Genomic DNA, 22,390 nt, shown 5'->3' on the forward strand with positions numbered 1-22,390 from the left:
AACGGGTATGAGCCTTAAGATCCCACGGACCGACCCAAGTATCATCATAACCCAGACCTGTAAGAGCTACCTAACTCATGAGTTCTCCTCTAAAGGAAACGTTTGTATTTGGCCAGAAGACAATATATGGGTTGAGAGATCTTCAATCTTTAGGAGAAAAATTAGGTGCGCCTGGGTAGCTCAGTCGGTTGAGCGTCTAACTCTTGATTTGGGCTCAGGTCATGATCTCACAGGTTCGTGGGTTCAAGCCCCGTGTCGGGCTCTGATGCTGACAGCACAGAGCCTGCTTGGGATTCTCTCTCTCCCTCTCTCTCTGCCCCTCCGCTGCTCACACTCTCTCTCAAAATAAACGAACCCTTTCAAATAAAAAAGAGAAACAATTAAAAAAAGATAAACAGGTGACCACCACCATTGGGCAAAATCTCACCCCAACCCCAAAATCTTTCCCCATGCTGAAAACATCAGAGTGAGAAAAACAGTCAGTTCGTTTGTTCGCAGCCACACAAAAAAAGTTAATCTCAGGTAAGTAAATAAAGAAGCCCTCATCCCACACAAACACGCAGGTCATAATACGCAAAAATGCAAAAGAATCTTTCAACCCAGCTAGTGATTTAACGAGGTGCCATTTTGTAACCAGTAGATTTGTTTCCTTTAAAAAAAAAGCTTTCAAATGCAAATCCTCACCAGTGGCGTACTTGCCGTGATACTCAAACACGTTCCCCCATACATCGCTAGGAACAGGGTATATCTGTACAGCCCTTTTGGAAAGCAAGTCGGCACCATGTACCAAGAATTCTAAAAATGTTTATCGCCTCTGACAGGTTAATATCACCCCTGGAAATCTACCTTAAAGACCACAAAATGTATAATTATGGTAACCTTATGTTCCAGATTTTTCTAAGGAAGCCCTGACTTCATAGAACTGTATTGTTTTCCATAAAGGCAAATCACTAAGCGTGTAACTGAAGTTGAGAACAACGAAAGACACCATTATCACCGGGGGAAAAAAAAAGGAAAACTGGTCTGGCACAGGGTCAAACGCGTACAGAGGGGTGTTCCTGTTTCTGTTTGGGATGGAGAGCGGCAGGCAAAAACTTAACCACTGAACATGAACTTCTGCAGCATGGAACCCAGTTCAGTCTACTACTGTTCCCTCAATGGCTGCCGAGGGGTCTGTGCTGGGTCCCAACCCCACGCTGGCCTGCCCCCGAGGCACAGAGATGAGACAGCAAATCTCCCCCGAAGGCACGGGGCTCCCACCCCTGCCACAGCAGCGCCCACGCACCCCACTGCCCACACCTCGTTTCGTCTTCTGATGCCGGAAGTCGGGCCCTGGCTGAGGTCAGCGTGTCCTTCACACAGAAGCTTACTCCTTACAGGCCAGTTCTCCCTCATGGCGAAACTTGGGACAAGTCTGAAGCTAATGGAAAGCAAGGAGAGTAGGAGCTGTGTTCGAGAAGTAAAGGCCATACATGGCACCACGGGTTCAAAGATCTTCAGCGGCTCTGCTCAGATATTTGATGGTCTGATGTCAGAACTGTGACACAGAATCCTGACGGCTAATGCTTCCAAAGTCACTACGGGATGGGCCTGCCCACCTCTCCCTCACAATCTGTCCCGAGAGAGAGGTGGACAATACACGGGGACTCTGGAACCGCGATTCCTGGGTCAGAACCTCCCGAGAACCAAGCTAAAGACCCTCCAAATACGCACATGCACAAAAACTTTCACGTACGCTTTCGGGAGGGCCCCAGAGGCCCGCTAAGAGGTGGCCTGAAGGTTTACAATGTCCGCTCAAGTTCAGGAGGCACCAAGGGGAATGGTCACGGAGTCTTTTCTTGGGCAGGGTATCTACGAAGGCAAAAATCCCTCTTCCTCTTGCAAAGAGAACTGTGAAATCCGCAAAGAATGGTGACCTAAGAAGAGAGCGTGACCCTTTAAAAAAAAAAGTCCCCATTATTTCACAGTGTTTAGAAAGAAACTGGGGGACAAAGATCGACCAGCCACAAGCAATAGGCACACCTCTCTTCCAACGTCAATTAAGCTTTTAGAAAATCACCAATTCCACAGTTTTCAAAGAAAACAAAGCCCGAAGGGGACTTCTGTTGAACTCTCCTCCTACCCCCTGGCCCGGGTCCTCACAGTCCATTGTGCCCCACCACGTGCACCGTGCGAAGCACCCGATACATGTCCAGTGAGTTAAGAACCTCTGAATTAAACAGACGGCATTACAGGGCGCGTCTACGAGAGGAAGGGCATCCGAACTCGAAGGTGTGGTCACTGGGTCTACAGAACACCGGAGTCCACAGTCGGGAAAGGCCGTTCTGGGGGTGCCTGGGTGGCTCGGTAGGTTGAGCGTCCGACTTTGGCTCAGGTCACGATCTCGCGGTTCGTGGGTTCGAGCCCCGCGTCGGGCTCTGTGCTGACAGCTCGGAACCTGGAGCCTGTCTCGGATTCAGTGTGTGTGTGTGTGTGTGTCTCTCTCTCTGCCCCTCCCTTGCTCGCTCTCTCTCTCTCAAAAATAAACATTCAAAAAAAAAAGGCCGTTCTATTAGTGCTTTAAGTTCTCTGTAATTGAACAGGGAAAGTCTAAAACTCATCCTCTGTCTTCAGCGTGTTATGAACGAATTCTGTTCCAGAAGTGTTTCATGACCACATGGCAGCCAGGAAACCACAATCCTTCCCCTGAGACACAACGTTAAAAACAGGGCCTGTGCGCTAGGCTAACTCACGGCACCACGGAGGTTGGAGGTGCCGAGAGACCGTCTGGGCGCGCATTTTGTGTGCTCTATGAGTCTGCACCCCACGTGTCCTACCCCCGCAAGGTGGGTTCCCTGTAAAACCCGGGAGGGGAACCGCCGCTCTGGGGACGGAGACAACCCTCAAAGAACTGACATTCTTATTCTTCGTAGCTATTAGGTACTTGTGTGGTGAGCCCTACGGGTGGGGAATCTTCTTTAATTCCAACGTTTTTGGTTCCACCAAAATACAAAGAAGATGACATTTTTAACTGCAGAAAGGGGAAGAATAGACTTCTTTCTCATCTTTACGTGTGGTCAGCAGAATATCGGCCCCCAAAACTGATGACTGTGTTACCCTAGGTGGCAAACGTGGGATTACCCCTGCGGAGTACCCCTGCTAAGCTGGACCGTCCCAGTGGGTCCAATGTAATCACAAGGGTCCTGATAAGAAGGGGCAGAGGTCAGAGAGGAACGAGAAGAGGCTACCTGCTGGCTCTGAAGATGAAAGGCGCCCCCCCCCCGCAAGGAATTAAGGTGGCCTCTAGAAGCTCAAGAAGGAAATGGATACTCCCCTAGAGCCCCCCAGAATGGAACACAGTCCTGCAAACACCTTGACGGCAGCCCAGCGAGACCCAAATGTGGGCTCGTGACCTCCAAAACGACACGAGCATCAATGTATGTTGTTCCGAGCCATCGAGTTTGTGCTAATCCGGTACAGCTGCCCCAGGACACCAATCCGCCCGCTTCCATTTACCCCTTCCAAGCACAAATTCACCGCATGCCCGTTGGCAAAGCGGTCGCTGCATTAAAAGCAACCAGACCGACAGCTTCCTGCCCCGCTTGGCGGGTCAGAACACTAGCAGAGGGCAAGAAGAAAGCCTGGCAGAACCCCGGGGTCCCACACAGATTCAGTGGCAAGAGAAGGAAGAGAAAATAGCAGCAGGCGAAGCTTCTCATGTGCAGAAAAGAGGAGGCAGGAGGGGCGGAAAGATCCTCTGAGGCCAGCCAGTGGGTGATCCCCCCCCCCCCCCATCACAAAAAGGAGCGCACAGAAGGCTTCTCTTTGGAAGGTAACTCGGGGACGTCTGACGGTCGCCATCCCCAACGCGCTCCGGACTTGAGCTGCCAGTGGGTCTAGAGAGCAGCTGCACATTCCCCGGCGCGCAGCTCGGGGTCAAGTTGCGGGTCACAGGCCCCCCTCTTCCACAGCCAACAGCTCCACAACGCCTTACTTGTAAATAAACACAAGACACCAGACCTGCCTCCGCGACTGCCCCCGGACCGGCTCCAGCGAGCCGCACAAGCGCTGTAAATGGGGCTGCCTCCTGCGCGGCTACCAAAACCACCCAAGTTCGCCCCTCGTCCTAGTTGCCAGTTCTTTCCGAAATTCCTCCCGAATACAATGTTACTCAATTCCCAAGGAACCTGCGGCGAGCCCCGCAGTTTCAGGCTGTTTGGAGGGGGGAATGCGCCGGCTGCCGGCCACCAGCGGTTCGGGGGGCCGGGGGGGTGGTGAGGGTCGCAGGAGGGCAATGTGGGAACTGTCAAGTGGGACGCCGTGCAGGGCGATCTGTCCCCGCGCACCCGCGGGAGCGCAAACTTGGGTGTTCCCGAAGCGCGGCCGGGCTTCGCGGGGGGCTGGCACAGCTCCCGGGGGGCCGGGGGCCGGGGGCCGGCGGAGGGGCCGGAGCCCGCCCGACGGCGCCCGCTCCCCGCAGCCCGCCCGCAGCAGCGCCCCGGGGAAGCCTGTGCGCTCCGTGGCCGCCCATGTGTGCTCCTCGCCCGCGAACAAAGACGCGGACCCGGCACACAACTTGCGGACCCCACGGAGGCCCGAAACTAGGGGGACGCGGCCCCCGCAGGAGACACCGCGCGACCCCGGCCTCCGGTCCCCGAACACCGCCGACCCCTGGGCTCCAGTCCCGCACCGCCGTCGCCGCGAAGCGCCAGCCGCCCGAGCAGCCGGAGGCGCCGGGCGGACACGGCAGGAAGCGCGGGAGGGGGCGCTTGCCCGGCCGCGCCGCGGGCCGTACTGACCGTAGCTGTCGTCCTCCTCCATGGTGCCGGCGCCGGGCTGCGCGCCGGGCCCCGCCGCTCGCCCCTCACGTCCCGCCGCGCCTGGCCCCGTGCGCCTCGGCCCGGCTCAGAGCCCCGCCCCCAGCCCGCGCCGCCGCCGCCGCCGCCGCCGCCGCCGGCCCCTGGACTCCCGCGGGGGGCCCCGCCCGCCACCCGCGCGCGCCCCGGCACGCGGCCGCCGCCCGCACGCGCCTGCGCACGCGCGCCCGCCCGGGGCCCGCCCCCCGAGCCCGAGACCCCGCCCGCCGCCCACGCGCGCGCGCATCCTCCCTCCCCTCCCCGCTCCGCACACGGCCAACTCCAGGCCCGCACCTGCGCACGCGCGGCCCCCGGACCCCGCCCCCCCCCCCGAGACCCCGCCCGCCGCCCACACACCCACACGCGCGCGCGCACCCCCGGGCACTCCGCCAACTCCAGACCCGCGCCTGCGCACGCGCGCACGCCCGGGCCCCGCCCCCTGGTCCCGAAGCCCCGCCCGGCCGCCTCCGCGGGCCCCGCCTGTTTCGGGTTTCGCAAGGGCGGCGCGGCGTGCCCAGCCCACAGCCGGCGGGCGGCCGCCCACACGCCCAAGGTCGCGTCCGGCCACCAAAGGGAAGGGTGGTCCTCGTTGACGTCAGCCCCGAAGGTCATGCCCGCCTCAGCTTGCCAGGGAGGGCCGTGTCCTTGGCCAGAGGCTGCAGAGCATTTGAATTCATTGATTTCTGTGGTCCAAACCTTAGCCCCATGCGTGCCATGACTTCACTGCTTTCATACATGCTTTTATTAGTCCTTTGAATTTTCCTGGATCAGGTTTCAAAGGGAGGCACCTCACCCCCCAGCATTTCAGGATTTTCATGCTCCTGATTCTTGCATCTGTAAATCTACACGTTTCTAGACTGTTCCCTACGTGTTTTATTTGCCCGCACCAGGCTTAACCAGTCCCCTTCCCTTTGCTGTGCTGGGGCAGGGAAGCTCTGCACCTGAAAGTTGGGGACCTCTGCTATCAGGGTGCTGGGCTCCTTAACAGGTATCTGCTTGCATTAACCAGTGAGGGGATGGAAGAATGAACTGGAAAGACCCTTGGAGAACAGTTTGTCCTGAGATCTCGCAGACAAAGAAACTGAAGCCCTAGGAGGTCCAGGGCACACACAGGACTGAGGCAAGGACCAGGCAGTGGCCCCTCTCCCGGACATCTCCCAACATTACCATGCTAAACCCCCCCCACCTTACTGCGTTCCTACCTGACCCTTTATGATAATTGCTCACAAGACAGCAAAAGAATACAAGAAGGGATCAAGGGAGACACGAAGGCCGTTTCTCTGTGACAAAGAGGAAAATCTCAGGGCTGTGGAATGACAGCCCCAGAACTCAGGACTCCTCACCCAAACACCGTGCACTACCTCAGGACCTCCGTGGACATCCATGGACCTCTGGGGGTTTAGACAAGTCACAAGAGAGAGGTGAAGATAACTCTTCCTGTGGGCCGTCCTGTCCCCAGTGCAACCCCGTCTTGGCTGACTTTCCTGCTGGAACCGTTCCTTCCTGAGAGTGCCAGCTTGTCTACACTGATAGCTGACAACTCTTATGGACAGTTTCAGTGTTTTTTAATCCCCGGTGCCCTCCCTTGTCCACTTTGAAACACTCACTTGTAGATACAAATGCTGCGTGTAAATATACGTGGTGTTCTGTGCAAAACAATTTTTCTGGAAGGCTCCACAAAAGAAGTTAAAAGGAATAAACTGGGAGAAAGGGAGGTTGAGACTTTTTCATCCTTCTTTTATTTTTAAGTTTACTTACTTATTTTGAGAGAGAGAGAGCGAGAGAGAGCTCGCAAGCAGGGGAGGGGCAGAGAGAGGGAGAGACAGAATCCCAAGCAGGCTCTGCACTGTCAGCACAGAGCTCCACGTGGGGCTAGAACTCACGAACCGTGAGATCATGACCGGTGCCGAAGCCAAGAGTTGGAGGCTAAACTGCCTGAGCCACCCAGGGGCCCCGTGACCTACGTTTCATTCTATACTTTGTCATGGTCTTTCTGTGCCGTCTGGTCTTTTTACACCGTGTGAATGTATCTTCATCGTTGTTAATTTAGAAAAATAAAGGAAGAAAATGGTACTTTTCCAGCCACTCCCAGATGCACGGGATCTTTCTTGGTTTAGTGCTAGCCATAAAAGTTACAGGACCCTCAGGGACTTCGGGATCACTCGGTCACTCTGGCTGGTCCAAGCCCCTCCTGGTATACAGATCATTGGACACCCAACACAGTGCGCTACACCTGGGGCTGCTGGAGGAGAGCTCGGCCTTGGCCAAGTTCCTGAATGCTCATGAACCTCTCTTGGAATATCTCCATGGTGGGGGCGGGGGTGGGGGAAGTGTGACCCCTCTCCCGGCAGCCTATTTCGTTACTGGCCAACCCGCAAGTATGCCTCCCAGGACTTCTCAATTGTTCTAGGCAACAAAGAGAAGTAATTTCCCCTTGAGGGAAAAGAAAGAAAGAATGAATGAGGAAACTCTGGTGCTTTTATGTCAGATCTGCTTCTGATTAGCCCTGTGACCTGGGCAAGCCCCTCCACCCTCCAGACCCTTTCCTGCCCACAAAATGCAGCCTCTGCCTGTAAACTGATCTCTGAAGGGACAGGTCTGTCCCTGTCTTCCGCTCAACTTCTACACGGCTGGCTGACGTCACTTCTGTTAGAGGAGACGGATTTCAAGATAACAGCCTAAAGAACCCTAATCTTTACATCCTATCTGGGGGGCGGGGCTATAGCTCTGGCCCACTCTTCTAAGAGAATGGCTCCTTCCCGAACATCCCTCTTAATTTCACGAGCGGACCAACCCAGCCTTTGGTGGGGAACCTTAGTGTCTCCATTTCTTTAGGCACACCCCGCCCCCCAAGTGTTTCTTTCAAATGATTCCAGAAATTAGACACTTCTCTTGAATAGATTATGTTATCTTTCTCCTAAAAGGTTGATTCTCGTGGATTCATGAGTTTCATCTTGACTGATTTCGCCAGATGGTCTAGTTTATAGAGGGGACTTTACAGCAGGGAGTCCTATTTGGGCCCCGGCGTGACCATGTCCTTTGGGTGGGTGTGCTCAGTGATTTGGCTGCATGTTGTTTGTGTTGGCCTGGGCTTCGATGCTCCATCGACTGGCTTTGACCTGGTGATCTCCTTTCACCCTAGCGGAGCACCGAGACTGTCGCTGACATCTGTCCCCTCCGTGTCTTCTCCCTACCACTCTCTAGGCCAGAGTCACCAGGAGATTCAAGGCATTCCCGAGCTGGCTTTCTTCCCTTAACGGTACGATACGGGGGTCCCTTGCCACCTGAACTCTGCTCGGTGACCAAACCTCGGGAAGAAAAGCCATTCAGATGACAGATTAATTCTCACTCTCCACACGGAAGGAAATCGATCGTGGTCCCAACTCCCAAATGTTAGCCCATTAGGATAATGAGGGGTACTGGTGTGAATGCTAATCATTGCAATTAGCATGGCACTTGACTGTGTACAAGTTCGTTTACCTGACAAGGTTTTATTCCAGCAGGGGCTTTCAAATAGCAAGTCCCAACTCTTGACGGCGGAGAAACCAATCATCGTTAGATGAAAATGGACTAAAATCCAAAATCCGCATCTGTCACACGTAATAAAGATAGTGAGTGCTTGTTTCGGTCGGGTGTGAAGGCGTGCAAGGATGCGACATGTATTTCTGACTCAAAGTCACTGGCAAAGACGCTCCATTAGATCACGTTTGTGACTCACAGGGATTGCTTCGATGTTTCCCCTGAACCACAGATTTGGAAACTGGGGCTCACAGAGGCCGCGGTGCAGGGTGGGAGACACCAGGCCGGCTTCGCTAGCTGCTTGTGTCCTCAGCCCCTGGAGGGGAGAGAGCTGGAGGCAGGGAGAGCTGGGAGACACGGGACTCCACGGAGGACCTGGGACTCCCCCCCAGTCTGCCCGCTGTAACCCAGGCCTCCTCCCTGCATTGCTGTTTCTTCAGACAACCTTGAATATATGCCTTTTCCCTGTGGTTGGTCCATAAAAGGTTTTTGATGTTAATGTTATTTTTTTTTAATTTTTTTTAACATTTATTCATTCTTGAGACAGAGAGAGACAGAGCATGAACGGGGGAGGGGCAGAGAGAGAGGGAGACACAGAATCTGAAACAGGCTCCAGGCTCTGAGCTGTCAGCACAGAGCCCGACGCGGGGCTCGAACTCACAGACCGCGAGATTGTGACCTGAGCCGAAGTCGGATGTCCAACCGACTGAGCCACCCAGGCGCCCCAATGTTATTTTTTTTAAGTGTATTTATTTAGAGACAGAGACAGCACAAGTAGGGAAGGGGCAGAGAGAGAGGGAGAGACAGAATCCTAAGGAGGCTCTGTGTCGTCAGTGCAGAGCCCAGCGTGGGGCTCGAACCCACAGACGGTGAGATTAGAACCTGAGCTGAAACCAAGAGTCGGACGCCGCGAACAACTTTTTAAATCGGGGGAATCTGGGTGGCTCAGTTGGTTAGACGTCCCACTCTTGGTTTCAGCTCAGGTCGTAATCTCAAGGCTTGTGGGTTCGAGCCCCATCTCGGGCTCTGCGCTGACAGCTCAGAGCCTGGATGGAGCCTGCTTCCGATTCTGTGTCTCCCTCTCTCTCTGCCCCTCCCCCTGCTCATGCTGTCTCTTTCTCTCTCAAAAATAAACATTCAAAACATTTTTTTAAAAATCAGAATTATGAAGGAAGGTTTTAAGCAAAAAATAATACTAATAATTTTTCTTGTGCTTACGCTGTGGTGATTCAAACTTCTTCAGAAACAATCTGTGTTCAACAGGGGGCAGGTTAATGTGTTATGGTGCTTTCGTTACAAAGGACCGTTCACAGGCTTTAAAGAGATTGAGGCCGGTTTCCGTATTGACCAGCGTGAGATGATTCCCAAGCTGTAGGCAGTGAAAAGAGCAGGGACAGAACCGGAGCGTATAATATATTTCCATTTGTAATAAAAATATTTACACACGTAGTAGACGTCTATACTTGTATGTTCGGCCACCCGACAAAGACAGAGACAGACAGGAGGAATAGGAGAGACTCTTCATTACCCATCCTTCCATATTGTTAGGGGTTGGACTGGGGCCCCCAAAGAGGAACCTTGAAACCCTAGCCCCCAACACCGGTGAATTGTGATCTTATTTGCAAATAGGTTCTTTGCAGATGGAATCAAGTTAAAACGAAGTCATTAGAGTGGCCCTAATCCAATGACTGGTGACTTTCTAAGAAAAGGAGATTAGGGCACAGACACACCCAGAGGAGGCAGATTGGAGGGTTGTGACCACAGACCAAGAGCCACTGGGGGCGTCAGAAGGAGTGCGGCTCAGCCCACACTTTCTGCAGGTTTCAGGTGTCCAGAAGCATATGGTGAGAGGGCATAAATTTCTGTTGTTTCTTTTTTTTAAACAATTTTTTTCAACGTTTATTTATTTTTGGGACAGAGAGAGACAGAGCATGAACGGGGGAGGGGCAGAGAGAGAGGGAGACACAGAATCGGAAGCAGGCTCCAGGCTCTGAGCCATCAGCCCAGAGCCCGACGCGGGGCTCGAACTCACGGACCGCGAGATCGTGACCTGGCTGAAGTCAGACGCTTAACCGACTGCGCCACCCAGGTGCCCCAATTTCTGTTGTTTCAAGCCCTCCAATTTGTGGGGCTTTGTTATGGTAGGCCTGGGACATATAGAGCTTTTAAATTATACATCATATATACCAAAGGCCAAATATGTACCTATTTTATGTTTTACTGAAAACAACTTTTTTAATGTTTCTTTTTGAGAGAGAGAGAGCGAGCAGGGGAGGGGCATAGAGAGAGGGAGACATAGAATCCGAAGCAGGCTCCAGGCTCTGAGCTGTCAGCACAGAGCCCCACATGGGGCTCGAACTCACAAGCGGCGAGATCATGACCTGAGCTGAAGTCAGTCGCCCAACCAACTGAGCCACCCAGGTGCCCCTATTTATTTATTTATTTATAGTAATTTAATTAATTAATTAATTAATTTAGAGAGGGAGAGGGACAGAGAGAGAGAGAGGGAGAGAATCCCAAGCAGACTCCACACTGTCAATGCAGAACCTGATGTGGGGCTCGAACTTATGAACCATGAGATCATGACCTGAGCTAAAGTCAGACATTCAACTGAGCCCCCCAGGCGCCCCTATACCTCTGTTAAAGTTTTAAGATAGAACTTTTAGGGGCGCATGGGTGGCTCGGTCAGTTGAGCATCCGACTTCGGTTTCAGGTCATGATCTCGTGTCCACCTGAGGCCAGAGTGGAAGGCAGGCAGGGGCTCTTCTAGAAAAGCCGATACACGCGAGCGGGAACGGTGTTGAGAAAGGCATTCGACCCGGCGTCCTCCATAAACAGGGGACCGGGCAGCTGGCCGGCGAGGGGTTCTTCCCTGGCTCTCTGGTTCCGCTCTCCCGGCAGGCGGGGCGCTGGGGAGGAAAGGGTGCTTCGCACACGTAAGAGACCACAGACCAGATCGCTCGTGCGGGCCGAGATTGGGGCATTGTCTTGCTTTGAAAACCCCCAGATTTTATTTTGCTAAAGCTCGCAATTTCTTCTGTGTGAATGGCACTTAAAATCTGTTTGTAATGGAACTTGATTGTATCCAGCTGTCACCAACTGTTCCCGTGCCGCCCAGAAGACAGCTGGCCACGTGCCACGCGATTCAGGCTCTCACTTCCAACGGGGTTGGGGGGGGGGGCTCCAGTTCCCGCCAGACTTTGCCCCGATGATTTCGCTTGTGAAACAGAACAAAGCAAAGGGGGCCGCACAGGGGCTTGGGCTCAGGAAGCTGCCACGTCAAAAAGGAGCGGCATTTGAAGCCAGTGACGTGGGTGGAGGGTGGGCGGCCCGTTTTCCGAGCACGGGCCACATGCACAGTCACGAGTGACACTTCCTCAAGCGGCTTTTCCAGTGCACTCCCCCGACAAAGATTTCCGGGGCCCTGCTCTGGCCAGCGACTGCTGGTCACCGGAAGCACGTGACTGTGGCCTCGTAAGACAGGAAACGGAATGATCAGCGTGAAAGAGGAGGAAGAGGTGCGTTAAAAAAAACAAACACAGATCACTTCTTTTTGATGATTTTAGTTTTTAGACAGAGAGCGAGCGAGCGAGCACCTGCACCAGCAGGGGAGGGGCAGAGAGAGAGAGAGAGAGAGAGAGAGAGAGAGAGAATCCTAAGGAGGCTCTACGCTCAGTGCAGAGCCCGACGCGGGGCTTGATCCCACGACCCTGGGACCCGACCCGACCTCTTTTCCCAGCAGCAGCTGCTCCTGGAGGAGAGCCAGGCGGAGACTGTGTTCGGAGGAAGCACGCCCGCCCAGCCCTGGGCCCCCGCGTGTTTTCCGAGGCCTTGACAGACGGCTGCCCCGAGGCCGTGCCGGTGCAGTCAGCGTTTGGGATTAGCACAGAGGTGTGGGAAACCTCTGTAGGGGGCGACTGCCTAGGGTTTCCTGTCCTGAAAGATCGTCCCGGGGGCCAGGAGATCAGAGCAGGAAGCAGGCCCACGGGAGGTCGAGCTGGTTTGATTCTTGGGGGGTCAGGACAAAAATGGTGGGGACTCAAGCTTAGAGACGGGTGGCGGTGACGGGACGTTGGGGAGATGAGACTTCCGTTGCTGGAGTGTGTGGGGGTGACGGGAGGGAGGTGTGCAGGGGGGTGGCCACGTTTCCGGGTTTGGCAACGGGGTAGGGGGTGAGCCCCCAGCCACGGAGGGGCCCGGGAGGAGCAGGACCCGCTAAGAGGAGGCAAACAGAAGACGGGCCAAGAACTCGCCAGAAGGGCATCCAGGGAAAGACGTTCAGCAGGGTTACATTGATCGGGCAGTGAGATGTATCGATCGGAGCCGCCGGATTCTGGCTCCATTTAACGCAACGGCTTTAACATTTAAAGGACAGAAAAAGGGGCGCCTGGGTGGCTCAGTCGGTTGAGCGTCCGGCTTTGGCTCAGACCGTGATCTCACGGTTCGTGGGTTCGAGCCCCGCGTCAGGCTCACTGCTGTCCGCACAGAGCCTGCTTCAGATCCTATCTCCCCCTCGCTACCCCTCCCCTGCTTGCGCTAAAACAATGATAAAAAATAAAAGAAAAAGAACTCCTGGCGGGGGGGCAGTGAACAGTGTCAAATACAGAAAAGGGCTTGTGGCAAATGCCCATCACATTGGGGATGGGGCCGCTGAGTGGAGTAATGAGAGCAGCACGCTGAGGACCTCGAGGAAGGAGCAGAGAGCAAGCTGAGGCTTGGGGGGGGGAGACGGTGGCTGGGGCGGACACAGAGACAAGGGGTTTTAGGGTGGCAGACGAGTGAACAGGTCACGAGAGAAGGAGGCAGACGGACCCCCAGAGGGTGGAAGAGGCTGGCCTCCAGAGCAAAGGCAGGGTACCAGCCCTACCGAGGGAAGCGGGCGCATCTTCTGGTGTCTGGTCTGTGGCGGTCCCCACGGGTCAAGCGTAAGTCTTCCCGTCTTCCGTCTACGCACCTGACTTCCTTCCCAAACTCCCCCTCGTGCCGGCCGCTCCATAGGAGAACCACTGGGTCGTATCCAGCACCCCCTGGGAACGTTCGAGATGCACGCTCTCAGCCCCCTCCCTGCCCCCGCCTGCTGAATCAGACTGTCGGGGGATGGGGCCCAGCAACGTGGGTGTCTGAACGACCCCCTGGTGATTCTGACGCGCGCTCACATTTGAGGCTCGCTTGGGACCAGAATAAGCGCTTCTCGGCACTGGCCGCCCAGTAGCATGCACGCGGAGGGGTCTTAAATGCCGATGCCCAAGCCTCGCCCCCAGGTTCCAGTTTCATTCACACTGGCCTGGAATAACCCGCCCAGCTGACTCTGCTGCCCCACGAGTGTTGGAACCACCAGGAGCAGAGGAAGATGGGGGGCAGGTGGTTCCTCGTGGTTTGTTCTTCTGCTTCGGAGCGGGAGGGGGTTCCTGTAGCGGGATTGGAAACCATTCGCCAAGAGTGAGTGGCACAGAGGCGGGAAGGGAGCAACGGCGTTTGGGAAAACCACTGAGGGGCTGGCAGAGCCTCATAAGGACGCGCAGAGGTGGGGGAGGAAGGAGCGGGGCACGCGTGTGGCCAAAGGGAGGGGCCGGGGGAGAACCACACTGCTGAGCACCTACCAAGAACCAGGCGTCTTCACAGCCCCCCGAGGGGCTCCTTCTCCCCTGCTGTGTCCCGTCTGCACGGAGGCCACCCAGGCTCCCGAGACTCAGGGCAGGGATTGGCACTCAGGCCCCTCTCTGGACCGGAGGGCACGCTCACTGCTATGGTGACCCCAGCGGGTCCCCCGCGTGGGTCAGTGGGGTCAGGGGGTGGGGGTGGGGGCAGTGGCCAAACGCCTAGACTTTTCTGAACCCCAACATTCGGAGCCCACAGCTCACCTACACCTCACCCCTGTGACCCTCCCGAGGTTCCTGTTCCCAGAACGTGCGCATTCCTCAGGCGTGACTGCATCACTGCAGGGAATCTGTCACCCACTGGCCTCCCTGGAACACTGGTTCTGCCACTCAACTGCCCACCCAGGCCAGGAGCTGTCCTACCCCCACCCGGAACCTTCCGCTCCTGGATGCCAGCTCCCCACCTCTCCACCGCCGCCTCCAATGCCGTCCTGGGGCAACTGTTGGCCGGCGAGTGGACGGGTCGTCCTCACCTGTCTTCCCTCCACCCCCACCAGACTCCAGAGTCCACGGTGCCAACCAGACCTTGCAAACTCTCGTCTCAAGTAGAGCGGGAGCTCACGGGATCTCCCCACACGCAGACACCCGCACGACGTGGCTCATGCCGACATCATCCACCAAAACATACCCCACGCTTTGTGGACAGACATCCTCGTGGTTCCCACCCAGAGCCGCTGGTCCCTGCCCTAGAGACCACGGGCCACCTGGGAGATTTAGCTCTCTGTTCACCTTTACACGTACGGCCGGCACCCCTACAGTTTGGAAAAGTGACAGTGACGAGGAGGTGGTCCTGCCCCTATGCCCGCCGGGCCCCGGAGCTGAAGTGGACCCCCAGCCTACCGCCGCCCAGCCCGATTCATGAACTACGGACATGAGCTGGGCTTTGCCAGCCGGGCCTCCGGGCTGCCATCAGCCGCCCCAAACTCTCCCACCCCACCGGGCACCCCGTTGGGTGTGCGTCCGGCTGTGGTCTCACTTCATCTGCTCTTAGTGACGTGGCAGAGGCCCCGGGTATGACAGGCATGTTTGGGTGGGAACTCGGAGGAGACACTGAGGGGGAGGAAGAGGGAAGCAGCCACGGGGCTCGGGAACAGGCCTGCCCGGTGGTGTTCGCGGAGCACCCGGAACCGAACCCACCTGCCGGAAGCCTGCCTCCAGCCCAGGGCCGCCTTCACTTCTGTCTCCCACTCACAGGTGGGGCTCTGGCCAAATGTAACCTCCCGATCAGGGTCACGGTCACCTGTGCGGGGACCTGCCGCCCCTGGTGGCCTCCCCCAGCTTCCAGACTCGGCTCCTCCCACTCAGCAGATGAGCCCAAATTAAGCTCCTGTGTGGACCCCGGCATCCAGTCTTCCTCGCCACGCCCCCCAGCGTGTGGCCGGAGCAGCTGGGCCCGTCTGCCCGCGTCAGGAGGGGCTCAAGGGGCGCGACCCGCGCGGCCGCACCTGCTCTCCGCCGGGCACCCGCCAAGCCGGGAGGATCCCAAACCGGAGGCCTGTGCTGCTCTTGCTGACTGAAGAAAACTCACAGTTCGATAAAACTTATCATTTCTCTCTCCTCTTTCCCCGCAGAGACCCAGACGTTATTCAGTTACAAGAAAAAAAAAAAAAAAAAATCAAACAGCAGCAAACCTCAGTGGAATGCTACGGTTTCCAAGTTTCCTCAACGCAGTCCTCCCTGCAAATCACCCACGAGGCTTGGCGGGCCACTTCAAAGGGCTCCTCTGTCTTAAATTCCAATAAACGTATTTATTAATACACTTGAATAAACCCCTTGGTTCCTCTTCTTCCTTAACGAAGATCTGCTCTACGCTTTCCCACGTACCGGCGGGTTACAGCACCACACCACGGGGAAGCCTTCACCTGTGCCGGGGGCTGGAATGCAACTCTGACAAAACCAAAGGGAGAAAAACAGAAAAACAAGGACACGGGCAGGGCTCACAAAAACTCGTTTTATTGCACCCGGATCTTGGCAACGTCTGGGGCGCCTCAGCCCCGGGAGCGGAGGCGTGGCGCACGGGACGCAGTGGGCTGAGCCCACCGGGAAAAGGCAGGTGAGTGAGGCCACACGGGACCAATGGGAGAGGGGGACCCTTCCCCCCAAACACAAAGTTAAATTAAACCCATGTTCTAAGTCAACCAAGTGACTGCTATCATATAAAAGCTTTCGTTACTTATATATATTTATATATTTACACATCCCCTAGAGTTTGGACTGACTTTCCGGGCTCACCCTTTCCCCTTCCCAGTGTGGCTGACGACCTTCTGCGGGAGGAAAGGGCTTGCCCCTGTGAACAGTGATGAATGCCGTAGACAGGCCAGTGCTCAGCACCGCCCAAGACACAACGGGCATGTTTTCCTAGAAAAAGGTTTCATAATTACACAGCGGATGAGGGAAGAGCCTGGTCTGAAGAGGGAGCAAGAAAAGAGACAAATTCTGTGTTGCAGACAATGAACTTCCCTTTTCAACTATGGAACGTTCCAGAAAAATAGGGCCATACAAGAATGAAGGTCAACACTGCAAGAGGGGGGGGTAAAAAAAAAAGAGCCCTGCCCATAAAGGCCCCTGTCTTCCCCCCCAAACGGGCAGATGACAAGGCCATAGAACACTGGGGACTGGGGTGGGGTGGGGTGGGGAGCAACCTTTATCTACGAACAAGGTTCCGTCCCCTGAAAAAGCAAAAGGCCCCCGCACAGGTGACACAGCACCCAAGCTTCCTGCTGGGACCAGAAGCAGCCCCAGAACGGGCCAGGGTATTAGTACTCTCCCACCTTTTCCAAAGAGAAATAGGACAGAAAGGAAAACCAAACACAACTACCTCCGTGAAAAAATTAACGTACCTCCCTCTGTGAAACACTAATGCTTTTTCTGATCCCCCCCCCCCCCCCGGCCCCAGAGCAAGCGGCAAGGCTCGGGAAGAGTGTGGCACCGGGGTGCCGGACAAGGGCATCGGCGGGCCTCAGGCCGCGAGGGACGGACAGGTCCACACCAGACGTCAGTCCACCTCCACGCGGACGTTCCCAAGAGGAAAGGACGCGCAGACGTGTTCCGTGGAGTCGCTCTAAGATTGACCTCTACGCCCTCTACTACTGGGTCACGTGTCTGTTCTCTGGAAAACGCCACCTCAACTGAGGGTTTCCCACATTTATTAAATTACGAGTTCGCAGGCACAGCTTGAGCAAGATAAAAAAGTGATCTCGAATCATACAATCATCTAAATTCAAAAGCACTCACAAAATTGAGCAAATAAAGCTGGTATCGCGTACTGGGGGAAGGAAACATATTGCTGATGGAAGCCACAGACCTGGTCAAAACGAAAGTCTTCTATTAAGTAGCAAAAGAAAAGGGTTCTACCCCAAGACCACCACCTCGATAAAGACCCGCGGGTCGCTGCAGCTGCAGGGGAAGGAATGGCAAAGCCACCTCGGAATAAACAGCCGGAAAGGCAGGCGTGTCGGCACATCGTCTCGAGGCCCCTGCTCCCCGGAGCCAGCCTAGAGTCTCTCGCGGGGGACGATACACCGGAAGGGCCGCCCCCGATTCCAGAAAAGGGAGGAGTGCGGTGGGCGGCGGCCCCGGGCTTACCCTCTGAGGGGACACATAAGGCATAGACAGAGCCCCCCCCCCCCCCCCCCCCCCGCAGAGACGGGGAGGCCGGGACCAGACGGCGGCGCTGGCCGCCAGCAGCAAGGGACGGACGTCTCGCCCTCTCGCCCGAGGATGCGCCGGGAGGGGTGAGGCCGCCGTCCTCCCCCGCGCCCCCCGCGGGCCACACGCACCGCCGGCCCGGCGTGCTGCCACCCGCTCTGCGCATCACCGTGCGGCTCACGCCGTGACACCAGAGGTCCCGATCCAAAGAAGCCCAGGGCCTCCGTGGGCCGTCCTCCTGCGGCGGGCTCGCGGCGCCGGCCTGGTGGCCACGGGGCACAAAGTCCTCGGCGGGGCTGCTCTCAGCTCAGACGGACAGGACCCAGGAAGGACACTCGTCTCTGGAGGCTGTGGGGCAAAGGACATTGCTCCTGACGAGAAAGGAGAGCCTGGGACTCCCGCCAACGTCCCGGAGAGCGTGTCCACACCGGTCAGCACGTGACATCAGACGGAGCCAGCTCTGTCCCGCGCACACGCACCACACCCCCCACCCTTACACCTCATCACACAACCCCCACACTTAACACACACCTCACCACACACACGCATATGCACCAGACACAGCCCAGAACCCCACACTGACATCCGCTACTCACACACACACACACACACACACACACACACACACACACACACACTGACCCATCTCGACAGCAGCAAACTCAGCGGCGGTAACTGAGGCTGGTAGCCTTAGCTGGGTGAGTCACAGACCAAAAGTTCCGTCTACTTTGAAGTTTCTGGAAGGCGTTGAAGGTTCTTTTCTTCTCTTTCTTGAACTTTTTCACTTTCTTTTCCTGCGTCAAGAAACCGCACGCGTCACAATTCCCAAAAAGGGCTCGTCCCGTTCCCGCAGCCCCTCGTGAAGGCTTACTGCGGGGGGGGGGGGGGGGCGGCCACACGGATCTCGACATGCCACCAAATCGACAGGCTTTCTCTTCGTGCGGCCCGCGGGAGGCGTCCCCACTGTCCCCACCTTGCTGGGGAAGGAACAAAGCAGCGGGGGACAGACGCCTCGTCCGTGGCCACGCCACGTTCAGAGCGGCCAGGCCGGCATCGAGCCCAGCAGCCCACCTCCCGCCGTCCCGGACGACTTCACGAGGCCACTGCCACTTCCAACCGCCCCAAAGGGCCTAGTCCTCCCTGAGCCAGGCCCCAGCGGGGCCACCACGAGCACCCCGCCACACCGGCCACGAGCACACCCCGTACCTTCCCTCGATCGAACTCTTCGTCCCAGTCGTCGATCACCGTGGCCGCGCGGGCCCATCTGCTGTCCTGAATGGCGTCCTGACTGACGGCCGACACCTCGCCGTCCCACGTCAACACTGCAAAACAGACACCTCTGTGCACCGGCTTCCAGAACGCGGTGTAGACAGGGACGGGCCTACTCCTGATACACTCAAACGTTCGAGTGCCACCCTCTGGTGAAACGGACATGCAGAGAAGGACGGGGGAGGGCAGAGGGGCCCGCAGCGAGCAGGACAGTCAGCGGTTCCGTGACTTCCATGCAGACGTCCTTGGCTCTGCATTGTCAGCCCGCAGTTAGTCCCTTTCAGACCCGCGCCCTCGTTTACCAGAGGTCTCAGGCGCGGGATGTTTCCCTCCAACCCGTGCCCGCCCGGCCCGCGCCACCCAGGGGCACAGGGTCTGCTCTCCCCGCCCCCAGGGACCGGTTCTGAACGGACACTCCTCGGCTCATCTTTGGAGCCCAGCAATTCCCGCGCCCCAGGATCGCGACCCCAGGGCCCATCTGAGACCTCTGCGCTGCCCGGGCTCAAAACCGGTACCTTTCCTCCCGTAGGCTTTATCTGAGGAATACTCAAGCAGCTCCTGGAGCACGTCGGCCTCCCCGTCTCGGACCCAGGACACGCGAGGAGCCCGTGCCTGCCCTACAATCAGACAAAGACCGTGTCTGCCTCTCACGAGGGACCCGACTGCTTTTCCACAGACGGACCACCGTCCACCCCGACTCTCGGAAAAGACCAAAACCCCAGCGCCCCACCGTGGGAACCGGCGCCTCCTCCAGGGAAGGGGCCAGAAATGAGGGGCCGGAACCGGAGGGAACCACAAAGCACCAGCATCGCCTCAGCTTCCGGGGAGGCGGTCTCTCAGCCCCGTCCCGGCACGGCCAGGCCACCATGGACACCTGGGTACTGACGGCTCTGACCACCCTCCTCAGGCTTCTAGAAACGACGTCTGCCTGGTCCCAACCTCTGCCCGAGCTCCTCTGCCGACAGCTGCCAGAACGGATTCCCTTCCCTCAGCACAAAGCGGACCTTGCTCTCCTGGCCTCCACTTTGTCAGTGACCCCATGAACTGTGGGCTCGCGTCCCGAGCGCGGTGCCCCTCGGCCGGTGCCCGCTGCCCTCTCCAGCCTCCTGCCCTGCTCCGCAGAACGGCCCGGGCCAGTGGTCCCGCTGAGCTACCGCAACGCTCTCCCCGTCTCCCGGCCGTGAAGGCCTTTGCCCACGAAGCCCAGCCTTGTGATATTCGGGATGGGAAGCCAACAGACGAGGGGCCGCGGGGGCACCTGCGCCGGGCGGTGGGCCCTGCGGCCCGAGCACCGTCTCCACGTGCTCAGCGTGCTGACGGAGCAAGCCGGGGTCTGACGACCGCGGCCAGGCTGCTCCGTGGCCGCCTCCGTGCGGACGTCTTCTCGGCACGCTGGCCGCCTTACTCGGCACGGCCTCGTGGTAGCGCTTCCCACGGTAATCAACGCCCAGCCAGATTCGCTTCTCAGGGGCTGGACAAATACACGGCGCTCCCCAGCAGCCCGCCCGCCCCCAAAAGCACGAACGTAACCGGATCCCCGGGCGGCAGAGCAGATCTCACGGAGTCTGCCGCCTGCCGGGTCCCTTCCCGAGCAGGGGTGACCTTCTCTACCCTTCGCTTAGCGGACACGCTGTGTCAGGAGCACCCAGCTGAGGCTGGCCAGCTCTGAGGGAACAAGGAAACAAAAGCCAGAGGAGGCGTTGAGCCACGGGCGTTTAAGGCCCGGGGACAGCCGAAACACTGGGCACCCGGGCAGCAAGACGCCACGTGATCTTCAGAAAAGGCCAAATGTAAACACAGGCCGACACTCCAAGTTCAAGATCACGGAGGAACTCTCGGCTGGATGGCCCAGGACTCATCCTGACGGGAAAGTTCAGGCAGGAAGAGCCCTGAATCGGGAAAAACACAGTATTCCCAGAACGTGGAGAAGCACACGCGTAGACCTCTCTGCTCCTCCGGAGTAGTTACAGCCGGATGCTTGTCCGGATGGGGAGGCGGCGACCCCCAGGGCAGGCGGCTTGCCCACGGGGACAGAGCAGAGGTAAGAGGTCTTCGTCCTGGCCCCTCCCCCTGCACCGCACCTGCCTCTGGAATACAGCAGGCCTGTGCCCAGCCCCCTTCCCCTGCGGTCCCCTTCCCGGACGTACAGCCACGCGGCCCCGGGCCCAGCCCCCGGCTCCCCCTCCTCGGCGGGTGCACACCTGCTCGGTCCCCGGGCCGCCTGCCGTTCACGGCCGGTGAGGGCTGGCTCCCAGGGACGGCAGGGCCCCTCTGCGTCTCGCCCCTACAGGCTTCGGGGAGCTCGTTCTCTTGTACTTCCTGCCGTGACTCCTGCTGCCTTCTTTTCTTTTTCTTTTTCCTTGGAGATGCTGCACTGGCCTCTGACTCGGTGACATCCAAGAGAGAACAGCTGCTGGGAAGTCAGTCAACAGTCAGCTCTGAGCAAACGGGGAGTGAGAGTGGGGGTTCACTCGCCCCGGAACTCCCAGATGGCAGATGCCTAACTGTGCGGAAGAGCCCCCCATGAGAAACCGCCCCCCCCCACCCCCCGACGTGAGCAGGACAGAGCGTACTAGCTGTCCGAGGCCACGGTCGGGGAGAAAAGCCCATAACTGCAACCGAACCGGGCAAGTCGTATAGGCCGATGACGTGGCCGCGGCACCTGCCGCCTGGGGGCACGCACCACGCCAGCCGGCTCTGGAACAATGCCGCCCGCTCACCGCCCCGGCGAGACACCTGACGACGCGGCCACGTCCTAGAAGCCTGGTCGGCACGCTGCATTTCCAGACGACACCCACCTGGGTCGGACCGTGTCGCTGGCGGGGTGGGGGGCCGCCTGGCTCCCTGCGCTCACCTGTGCCACGGTGGGTCCTGCGGGAGGCCGTCTTCGGCGCCGAGGCCCTCGGCTCCCTCCCGCCTCCTCTTCCTGCCGCTCACGTGGTGGCCGTCGGCCACGCACCCCGCTTGCTGGCCGTTCTCTTGCTGCCGTCCGCCCTCCTCCTCCAGGCGGTCCACGGGCACCTCCGCCCGGCCCTCCTTCCTGCGCTCGAGGCCCCGGTGCTGCCTCTGCACCTGCCCCTCCTGCAGGGGGGAGGCGTCCACGGCCTCCGCGCGTTTCCCCTTCTTCTTTCTCCTCTTCCCGGGAGGGGCTGCGGCCGCGGCGCACGTCTCTGAGCCCCGCCCCTGCGTCTCTCCCCTCCGGTTCCTCTTCCTCTTCTTACAGAGGCTCCGGGGGGGCTTGCTGGCCTCCGGCAGCTGGTGTGGAGGGGCCCGGAAGCCCCCGTTGACCTGAGGCAGGGGAGCAGAGGCGGAGGAGCAGCTCTGTGGGTCTGACGTCCCGAGGGGTCGGGGGCTACTGGACAGTGACGAGCAGGGGCCGACGGGGAGCTTCGGACGGCTGGATGGTCTGGGAGCAGGTGAGAGCGCCCTGTGAGGACACGCTGCTCTGATGCACAGCCGGGC

General features: G+C 58.0%; 2 protein-coding genes and 1 long non-coding RNA gene across 6 annotated transcripts in view; 1 reads left to right on the top strand and 2 right to left on the bottom strand.

Annotated features, from left to right (window-relative positions):
* The window catches only part of CYTH1 (cytohesin 1), a 79,026-nt gene extending 74,163 nt beyond the window's left edge, over window positions 1–4,863 (bottom strand). Inside the window, exon 1 of the mRNA XM_047093940.1 lies at window positions 4,779–4,863. Within this exon, the coding sequence (XP_046949896.1) occupies window positions 4,779–4,800 (22 nt within the window). The 5' untranslated portion in view covers window positions 4,801–4,863. The remainder of the gene's footprint in view (window positions 1–4,778) is intronic.
* A 7,133-nt stretch (window positions 4,864–11,996) lies between these two features.
* Window positions 11,997–15,776, top strand: LOC124522560 (uncharacterized). Its single transcript, XR_006964809.1, has 2 exons — window positions 11,997–12,215; window positions 15,583–15,776. It is a non-coding gene; the product is annotated as an uncharacterized LOC124522560 (long non-coding RNA).
* Window positions 15,777–15,948: 172 nt separating this feature from the next.
* USP36 (ubiquitin specific peptidase 36) overlaps window positions 15,949–22,390 on the bottom strand; it is a 37,429-nt gene continuing 30,987 nt past the window's right edge. For 2 of the 4 annotated variants that reach the window (XM_047094052.1, XM_047094053.1), the window contains 6 exons: window positions 21,783–22,355; window positions 21,130–21,341; window positions 19,444–19,545; window positions 18,866–18,981; window positions 18,302–18,453; window positions 15,949–18,007 (listed from right to left, as the gene is read on the bottom strand). In XM_047094052.1, coding sequence (XP_046950008.1) covers window positions 18,322–18,453; window positions 18,866–18,981; window positions 19,444–19,545; window positions 21,130–21,341; window positions 21,783–22,355 — 1,135 coding nt within the window. In that variant the 3' untranslated portion in view covers window positions 15,949–18,007; window positions 18,302–18,321. The remainder of the gene's footprint in view (window positions 18,008–18,301; window positions 18,454–18,865; window positions 18,982–19,443; window positions 19,546–21,129; window positions 21,342–21,782; window positions 22,356–22,390) is intronic. The other 2 variants (XM_047094055.1, XM_047094054.1) reach the window with 2 other exon arrangements.

This window comes from Lynx rufus, unplaced genomic scaffold (genome assembly GCF_022079265.1).
Source record: "Lynx rufus isolate CCGP_SWC_20201006 ecotype Redwood Valley unplaced genomic scaffold, mLynRuf1.p SCAF_37, whole genome shotgun sequence".
NCBI lineage: Eukaryota > Metazoa > Chordata > Mammalia > Carnivora > Felidae > Lynx > Lynx rufus.